The sequence below is a fragment of the Cheilinus undulatus genome, linkage group 7 (assembly GCF_018320785.1).
Source record: "Cheilinus undulatus linkage group 7, ASM1832078v1, whole genome shotgun sequence".
NCBI classification, from domain to species: Eukaryota; Metazoa; Chordata; class Actinopteri; order Labriformes; family Labridae; genus Cheilinus; species Cheilinus undulatus.
Genome location: NC_054871.1, coordinates 20,774,479 through 20,784,524, shown reverse-complemented (window position 1 = coordinate 20,784,524; position 10,046 = coordinate 20,774,479). Strand labels below are relative to the sequence as shown.

Sequence of the window (10,046 nt, the reverse complement as noted above, 5' to 3'; positions counted from 1 at the left end):
AAAGGTGATGTAAACTCCCCAGTTTAAACGGAAACACATAACCCAACCTCTTAACCCTTAACTACTCCGAAAATGTTTATCATCGTCATTATGAAAAGAATATATATATATGGGTATGCATGGGAGACTATGGAATTCTTTGAATCCCAAGACTGTGAAGGAATCCCAAGTATTGCAAATTAAACATAGTTATGTAAATAGGTGTTTCCTCAGTTTTTTAACTGTCCCACTGTACAATGTTATGTGAACAGTTACAAGGGGAATTGAATCATATGGCCTGCATCTTTTACAATGATCAGCAGACAGAAGAAATATAGAGATTTTTTTTCCTTACAAAAATGCCAAAGTTATGAAGAAATTACCAGTGCCAGTACTGTACAGTATGCAACACTGTACCCCATTTGTAAATTTAATTTTTACATAATATTCAGATGATCATATTTCCGGTTTTATTTAACCTATATACACAAAACAAAAACTGGAACACTTAAAACTTGCACTTTACAATGCAAGGCATGGCTTTGTTTTCGTGCTATTTTGTGACAAAAAAGGGCCTAATGATGATGCCACTCTGGCAGGATTGTGGGCTGCTAGAATTAAGAAGTTTGATTTCTAGAAAGTTGTAGAACTCTAGAAACCTAGTTATCAGACATTTTGTACAATTTTAATTAACTTCAACACTATATTGGCGAAAGCATAACTCAAGTAGTTCCTCTGACACCCCTGGGTAATGCTTACCATGAAACCTACAAGATACCACCAACTTAAGACAGATTCAGTAAGGTCACCAATGGCACACCACAGTTAACCAAGAAAAGTCTGTCTGTAAGTGGATGAAACTAGTTTATGATTTAAACACAAATTCTTACAATCATAACAAGGTATTTATTAAGAAAATTTCAACCTGACATTGGAAAAATACAAAAACCAAACATGTATTTCATTCATACATTTCGCAGCATCATTGCAGGTATGATCAAAGAAATGTGCTATTTTTTGCGACGGTCATGTTTCCTTATGATGTCTAATAGATTGTTCTTAGTGACCATTACATCATCAGGCCCTTGCTTGGCCTTCTGTTTTTCCCTCCTCTGCTGCTCATGGAGATGGGGAGAGTTTAGGAGCTGAGGGGGCAGAATGGACCCGGTGGGTTTGACCCGGTTGACCACATCGAGGAACAGACGCTTGTTGTTATTGTTGAGAAAGGTGATGGCTGTTCCTCTGTGTCCCAGCCGACCTGCTCTGCCCACCTGGATGAGAGGAAATTGAAAAGAAAACATTATTTTTTAAACAAATGTATTTATGATGAATAACTGGACTAAGCTGACAAGGTTTTTAATATTCAAGGTAATTAAATGGTCTAAAGTGTTATTTTGTTACTGCCATTTATTGTTAATGTTCTAAAGAAGCTTGTTTATTTGAAAGTGTCAACATGACTAATATGTATTCCATAATGGCTGGAGTGCAGGATAGGCATACCAGTAAAACTACATAAAACTTTGCAATGAATAAACTCGCAAATTAAATCTTGGTAATACTGACCTGATGAACATACTCATCCATTGTGTTTGGCATGTCAAAGTTAACTACCAGTCTTACATTGACCAGGTCCAGACCTCTGCCAAGCACACCTGTACTGATGACCACTTCAAAGGCTCCATCCAGAAGACCCTGAGCACACAACAGAGCAACTGTGTGTTACTGTGTATACTGAAAGACACGTCAAGCACTGTAAAAGCCAAACACTGACTGACAGCATTAATATGGACATCATTTCACCTATTGGTGGTTAAAATGAGACATTGATACAGGCATGATTAGGATTTTCATATCATAGAAACCACAATAATGTCTAGGATTTAAACAAGTTTAACTCTAAACTCTACTGGGTTAAAAGGGGCCTAAAACAATAAAAGCACCTAAAAGATTTCAATGTAATGTCATAGATCAATCATAAAATGTGTTATCAGCTTTAACAACCCCTTAGTATGGTATAAGAAACAGAATACTTAATAAATGCAGTGCAGTGGGAACCTTTTTATTCCACACATGATTTCAAAAAACATTTTGAAAGGGTGATAAAGACTTTATGAGCCTGAATTAATGTTAGTTTACAAATTTATTCAAGAGCTTTCAGTCATAACTGCTTTTTTGGCAGTTGAATAGTATTCACATTGAACCTGAATCATTTTAGGCATTACAAAATTAGCTATTTATACTTAAGTCCTTTTCCCTTTCCTTTTTCCTCGTGTTGTGTTTTACCTTCAGTAGCTGATGTTTTGACAGAATCCTTCTCCATTTAATGCACTGATAAAAACTGTCATCCTGACAAAAATCCTCCAGCTACAAGTTATACAGAAGCTTTGACAGTTTTTAGAGAAGTGCCATTTATTTACTTGACTGTGTTACTGTTCTGGCAGTTACTAATCTCACCCTGAGGATGCGGTTGCGCTCCCATTGGCTCTTGTCAGAGTGGATTGCCACAGTGTTGAGGCCTGTAACCTTGGCGACCGCCTCACACAGCAAATCAGCTCCCAGTTTACAGTCGACAAACACAACCACTGGAGGATGGTACAGCTTACTATCCTAAAAAGACACACAGAAAAACATAGGGACATGTCAAGATTATTTGTTCACATTGTACATTTCTTTATTAATACATTCAACAGACATTGCAATGACTCTATATGCAGTTGAAACTACTATGTCTAGAACTTTTTAATTTTCAATGAAATTCTAACTACCTTTTAAATGGTAGTTTTACTATGTAACAGAGGGCTAGAAGGTGATTTTCAAAATCCTCCAGCAGATGGCAGTCACAATTCTATAGATGTGGCACACAGGGGAAAATATACCATGACAAGGTTAACTGGCAAGGCTTAAAAATTGTCACATTCACCTCTTTGTATATTAATTAGGTATGCTGCAACTTCAAAGTGTTAACCATGTGTTGTAACAGAGCCTGGCATTAGGCATGAACATTTTTGCAGCGAAAGATGCATACAAACTTTTCCTCACACTGTCCCTATAAAAAAATGTTGACCTCCTTGGATGTTTTATCTTGTTATTGACTTTATAAATCAACTATGGTAAATATAACTACCATTACACCATGAAGACAAAAGAACACTCTAAGCAACTCAGCGAAAAGGTTATTGTAGAGTTCAAGTCAGAGGATGGATACAAAAAATTTCCAAGGCACTTAGCATCCCCCAGGAGTTCAGTTAAACCCATCATCAAGTAATGGAAGGGATATGACACGTGTAAATCTGCCTAAACCAGGCCACCCTAACAAACTGAGTGACCGTGCAAGAAGGGGACTGGTGAGAGAGGCCACCAGGACACCTATGACTACTCTGAAGGAGTTACAAGCTTCAGCAGCTGAGATGGGAGAGGCTGTAGGCACAACAAGTGTCCATTAAAAGTATTACTTGCATCTGTCTATAATTATTTTTTGTGTGTTTGTTTTGTTTTCTTCGGTTGCACAAAACACAAGTTGACTTTTCCTCCAATTACACAATGGTCCTCCAAGACCCAACACGTCTCCCTCCTGAGAGGCAGCAGTTTTACATTAAAGGCTGACTCAATTAAAAGCAGTCAGGAATAGCTTTACTTAAACAAACCATCTTCTTCCACATAAAGATGTAGCTCGAGTTACTCACACAGTGGTCTTCACTGGATAAACTAAAGCAAACCCTTCCTGTCTTGCCCTGTGTAAATGGTGCAGGCCATTGCTGGGATTCCTGGAGTGGAGCCATGGCTCAGGGCCAACCCATTTCCTCCAGACGGGGGCCAGACAGCAGCAATGGCTGTCTAAATATGGTGTAGCAAGGAGACTGGTCTCCAGAGCTTAAGGAATTACCACCTTTAAACAGCCAGTAAATAAAATACCAGGCTGGTACAAGTGTGTATCCCATGAGAAAACACTATAACCCTAAAAGAAAACACTTTATTTTTTGGCTTCTAAAAGCACCTTCTACTTCACTAGAGTACAATTAACCCTGGTGTTATACAGGAGAAAACTGCTGACTTCGTAAAGAGAGCATTCAAATTATCTTAAAGTAATACTCCACCCCAATTCTTTTTTTAGGGATTTAGAGAAAAAACAATACTTGCTGAGAATGCATCCCTAAAAATACCTATGTAAGTCTATTAAAAAAATCAAAACTTAAACTTACATTGACAATCTCAAACAGTTTTTTCTTCTTGGAGGGCTCCTCTACCCAGAGCAGAATCTGCCTCACGTTGGCACAAGGCTGATTCTTCTCTCCAATGACAATACGCACAGGGTCATGAACCAATCGGGATGCCAGCTCCTCTGTTCCCTTAGGGATGGTGGCCGACGCCAGCAGAGTCTGATGTTCTTCGGAGACTTGCTCTAACACCTCTAGAACCTGCTGCTGGAAACCCATCTTCAACATGGTGTCCACCTGTTGAATAAACCACAAACACATATGGATTTTTCTGCAAAATAGGACTCAAGTTTATACTTGACTCAGTTCATGCAGCCAAGTACAGGGTTCTTGCAAAACTATCAGAATGTTATATGGCAAATACTTGATTTTAAAACATGCTTTTATATTATATGACTCAAGTTTATATTTGCTAAAACGAAAACATCGTTGGTTCATTATTATGACATTTAACCTTAGCAAAATAATTCAAATCCACACACATGAAGGTTTTTCTCAGAATTTTTTGGCACTGATCATTGGATGCAAAGACAATCTACATTTCTTAACACTTGAAGCCTTTCATTGCTTGTATAAACATTGTTTCTCATACCTCATCAACCACCACAACCTTTACATTATCCAGCTGTACTGCCTTCTGCTTCAAGATCTCAAGCAGTCGCCCAGGGGTGGCTATGATTATCTTAAAGGAATAAAAAGAAGTGGAGTGTGACAAAGGGAAAAGCTGACAACAGCTTGTGTGGAGGAGAAATTACTACAAAAACACAGACAGTACTTTTATGCTGCTCTTGAGGCGGTGGAGCTGCGGAGGAAGTGGCATACCGCCCACCAGCAGTGCAGTCCTCATGTTAGGGAAGCCCATAACCAGCTCCTTGGCCTGTCTCTCTATCTGAATGGCAAGCTCCCTGGTAGGGGTCAGGATGAGAGCCACAGGGCCTCTCATACTTTGAGCTGGTTTCTAAAAGAAACAAAAGTCTGGTAAATTAACACAGTCACAAGAAAAAAGGTAATTAGGGATTAAAGTAATGCTTCTTATTCCTGCCATTTTTTTTTTTTTTTGCATATTATTCATAGTAATTATAATAATAAAAACACAGACTGTCTGCAAGGATGATACTTAAGAAAAACACCTTATTCTGAAAATTGAAAATAAATAAATTAAACACCTTGAAGACAATTTCAGGACAAATGTGCAGAATTTGTACAGACCTTAGCATGATTTTTGGTTACCACATAGTTTAAAGATAGGTATCATGGGGGTACTACTAAATTTGCTTCAGTTGGTACTTTCAAGCTTTCTTCATTTAAGAGTGTTGAATAGAATTCTTCAGCATAATAAATAAGGGAAATCAAAACCTGATCTTTTGCTTTTTTTTGTTCCATGCAATAATTTCCAGAGCCATTTCTTTTCAGTGAATATTATTATGTTGAACCCCTTTAAATTCTACTAATCAGTATGGTCATTGATAGTCATTGCTTCCATCCAACAGCAACAACACATTTTAGTAACCACTAGCTTTTTACGGCCACACCTCCTTATATGCTGGTCGCTTACTGTTAAGACCAGAGAGCTTTCTGGGGCCCAGCCAAATGGGTGGCCCATGGAGGTCTGTGATAACAATGTCTTACTTTTTTACTAATGTTTAGGCAAAATGTAGCCTTCTTAAAAATGTAAACTATGTAGAACAGAGTTACCTTTTTACTGGTACTGTTAACAGTGTGGATGGGTAAACTGAACTTAATGATTAGGAAAGTAAATTTCATGGCTATGTCATAATGTGCACAAACATCAGGATGCCAGAAAATAAAGTAAAAGAAACAGAGACTATTTTAAAAGAAAAGAACTGAATAATTGTAAAAAGAGACAATAAGGGGTGAAAAGTGTTTAAAAAATGGTTTTAAGTGGCAAAAACAAATGGCAGAAGTGGGCAAAAAGTGGCCAAACATTGGTGAAAATGGGTGAAAAGAGGCAACAAATGGGTTTAACGTGTTAAAATGGACAAAAAACAAAAAAGGGTCTAAAATGGAAAAATCATGTAAAAATGGGTTAAAAGTGGCAAGAGAACGATTCCAAAAAGTGGTAAAAATTAGTTAAATATGGGGGGGTGGCAAAAAGCAGCAAAAAAATAGGTTGATGGTAGCAAAAAAAGTGGCAAAATTTGGCACAAAGTGGCCAAACAATTGGGAAAAAAAACAGGTGAAAAGAGGCAAAAAATGGGTAGATAGCAGTGAAAATCTGGTAAAATTGACAAAAAGTGGGAAAATATTAAAAAGTGGCAAAATGGAGTAAAAAAACAGGAAATAAAAAAATGGCTGAAAGTGTCAAATCAAAGTGGTAAAAATGCATTTAATATGCCAACAAAAAAAAAAAATCTAGAAAAGGGGAAAAATGGGTCAAATGTGGCAATGAATTTACAAAAATGGAAAAAATTGGCAAAAAGCAGCAAAATTAGTCAAAATGGAAATTAGTGGAAAACAAGGGCAAAAAGCACCAAAAATAGGTTAAGATTATTAAAAACAAAAGGCCCAAAAGGAAAGAAGTGGTGAAACGGGTTTAAAAGTAGAATGAATACATAATTTTAACATTAGAACACAAAAAATAAAAGTATTTTTAGCTCCAAAATGAGATAATGTAGCCAGAATGCTTGCACCATTGCTACTTATCTAGCACACATGCATAGCCATTACCAATAAATCACAACTGGAGATGGCCCATTCTTTAGGTTTCTCAGGGGCTCACCCAATTCTGTGGGCAGGCCTGCTTACTGTTCTAAGGTGTATATACTTTTGTTCAAAAAAGTTTAAGGTCTTGTGATGGCCATCACATAAATATAGAAACTTGTCATCTTAGCTTTTACCTTTAAACCAGAAGACTTCAAATGAGATAATGGGCTTCCTTGATGTTAAAGAAGTAAAACATGTGCCGTGGTTAATCATGTTTTTCTTAATGTACTAACATCAAATATTATATTATTTGTCTTAACTTAAAAAAAAGTCTTCTTAAGAATTACTGTACCTCCAGTGCCCTCACTACCACTGGCAAGAGGAAAGCCACAGTCTTCCCTGAGCCTGTGTCAGCGCTTGCAATCACATCCCTTCCAGTGAGACCAACAGGCACCATCTGCATCTGGACAGGTGTTGGAGCCTCATAGCCGGCCTTTTTCAGGTTGTCTTTCAGTGTCGCAGGGAAGCCACAGTGTTCAAATTCGACAATGGGTCTACTGACATCTCTGCCCTCTGTTTCAATGCCCAGCTCTTGTTTGATCAGCTGCACCTGCTCATCTGTCAACCCTGATATGAATGGATCTTCTCTATATGAGTAGCTTGCTTCACTTATACCCACTCCTCTAAGTTCATTTTCTGGCCGATGAGTTTGGGTCCGTTCACCTTCATTTCTGTCTGTTCGGTTAAACACATCTGCCCCAGTCCCCATCCCCATTTGTGCCAAATGTTTGGCTTTGCACTCAAGACTGCAAACATCGTTGTCCGTGCTGTCACAAATGTACTCTCCATATCGACCACACATCACACAGACAGGTTCTCCTGGCTCTGGCCATCTTTGATACTTTTTGTAGGATTTAACAGGTTCCTCCTCCTCTTCATCATCCTCTGCATCACATGAAGCAGACTCGTGTACATCTTCACACACTGAGCTCTCTGTCAAACTTGCTGGGCCTCTACCAGCTTTTGTTCCATCCCTCTGTGATTTGGGGTCTTCACATGCTTCCTCTTTTTGAACAGGTATCGATGAAGTACCTTCATCCTGGTCTACCTTACTCTTCTTGGTCAAAACCTGACTTGAAGTCTGGGCAGGTCTCTTCACTTTCAGAGCTCTGGGCACAAACATTTTGCGGGGTTATTGATCTGCGAATATAAAAAGCGCATATAGTGCTGCTGCTCCAAAATGAACTTGCACAACGCAGTACAATGAAAACAAAAGCACACATCAGAAAGACAGCTGTGAGAAATTTAGCGTCAGCGTGGGAAAACAAGGCAAAAGAACCTAAGGCTTCAATACAAACATAAACAGCGATATATCTGTGTTTAGACCAATTATAATCATATAATTAATAATAATGTGCAGACTTAAAGTCAAAACTCCAGAGGCAGACACAACTACTGATGGATTTGTAATATATTGCATATATTTCTCCTAGCTGCTCTAATATACAAGTCTAAAGATTTTAACTTGTAATATACGTCGAAAAAGCTCTAATCAAACAACAGTTCAGCCAAAACTGAATCAGGCATGCTGAAATAAAGATGAGTTGTTATAATAAACGATCGATTTTACCTCCACGCATCATATTCCAACAGTTTAAACGTTTACCGACGCCGCCTGATGACGTAGTATCGCCTTGCGCGTTGGGAAATGTAGTTTTTATATATATTAGTGCTCAGCTATTTTACAGACATCCCATGCATATCTTCTTTTTCATAGCTCATGTTTGAGGTACTGAGATTGAGAATTTAATTGAACTCCCAAGAAAGGATAATCAAACGACTTTAGTAACATTTTCATTTTCAGATTTTTTTAAACGAAGTCGTCAAGTGAAGAACACAAGGATAGCTTCTTCTTAGGGCTTATAGGCAGATACTGACATCCAAAAATGTTGCAACACGCGGATACATACTGCATAATGTGTTATTAAAAGCCATCGATGTTTGCCCGACTAATGTACATTTAAGTACTCGTGGGAAATGTAACCATTTTGCCTGAGGTGGGCCTAATGTTATGTAAGATTGCTGAATTATGGCTTCAAAAGAAGGAATTATTTGAGAGAAATTATTCAGGAAAGATACACCCCAGTCCTTAATAACACACGTCCGAATAAAAAGCATCAGAATTTAGTATGCGGCCAAAATAAGAAATTCCTCCAAAAGGTGTTGAATCTCCCGACATCATTTGAAGGCAATCTTCGCGCATGCGCTTTGGGTATCAAAGGTGCAGGGCTTGGAGTGCCTCAGTGCGGCAGGAAAACCGCACCACGGCACCAGGAGACTGAATAAAGGGGGGAATGCCTATCGCAAAGGTTATCCTTACAATGGTACATGGACATGAACGGGAGAAGCCGTCCACTCCCAGAGAACCTAAATAATGGAAATATTTATGCTTTTATTTCGGCAAGAAAGCGTATTTCCCTCTGAATTCCAAGGAAACCTTCCGAGTTTGCTCCAACGAAGCCAATTTCAACGGGTACGCGGCAGGATGGATGAAAAACACCAAGACCATCGACTCATTGTGTAAACGTGACTGAATTACAAGAATACCCGAAGCCAGACGAAGATTTTATGACTGAGAAGACCCGTGAATAGTGTCCAGAAAGATACTACGTCTCATTATTTTACAGCCGTTTGTTGTTTTCCACGAGATTCCTTTAGTGTGATGCTCCCGTGTCGTAGTGCTTCATAGGGTTCGAGAAACAATTGAGGAAGGAATATGGGTGAAGTTCAGGACGTCAGGGATGCGAGGAAGAGCTTCATTGCTCCGACAATAAAGTCTTTTGAGCACTATGATTTCTCCAGAGCTAAAATCTGTTGTAGCTTCACATGGCTGGTGTCCAAAGCCTATGGGACAGGTAGGGGCATAACTGTACCTGCACATGAACACTGCATGAATATTTTTGTTGTATGTTCAACAAATGTTGCTCCGTATTTCACGAAATTACTGCAAAGCCAAAGAAAATGCACGTGTATTAGTCTTCTAGTGAATTTTACACTCATTTAACACCGAAACAGCCGTTACAATCTTCATCTGCCTTGTCCTGTAGAGACATGGCAGGCTGTGGACTCATTATTGATCACCTGAGGCGGTATTTTTCACAAATATTCGCTGTAGACTGTTGTGATTTT

The 10,046-nt window shown here is 38.6% G+C and overlaps 2 protein-coding genes across 8 annotated transcripts in view; one reads left to right on the top strand and one right to left on the bottom strand.

Annotated features, from left to right (window-relative positions):
• Positions 1-888: 888 nt before the first annotated feature.
• ddx59 (DEAD (Asp-Glu-Ala-Asp) box polypeptide 59) lies at positions 889-8,544 on the bottom strand. Its single transcript, XM_041790582.1, has 8 exons — positions 8,488-8,544; positions 7,210-8,057; positions 4,969-5,151; positions 4,786-4,875; positions 4,179-4,430; positions 2,434-2,586; positions 1,543-1,671; positions 889-1,250 (listed from the first exon to the last, which is right to left on the bottom strand). The coding sequence occupies exons 2-8, from the start codon at positions 8,038-8,040 to the stop codon at positions 990-992; spliced, it is 1,899 nt and encodes a 632-aa protein (XP_041646516.1). The 5' UTR covers positions 8,041-8,057; positions 8,488-8,544; the 3' UTR covers positions 889-989.
• A 620-nt stretch (positions 8,545-9,164) lies between these two features.
• The window catches only part of camsap2a (calmodulin regulated spectrin-associated protein family, member 2a), a 69,752-nt gene continuing 68,870 nt past the window's right edge, over positions 9,165-10,046 (top strand). For all 7 annotated transcript variants that reach the window (XM_041791251.1, XM_041791250.1, XM_041791246.1 and 4 more), the window contains exon 1: positions 9,165-9,772. In XM_041791251.1, coding sequence (XP_041647185.1) covers positions 9,634-9,772 — 139 coding nt within the window. In that variant the 5' untranslated portion in view covers positions 9,165-9,633. The remainder of the gene's footprint in view (positions 9,773-10,046) is intronic.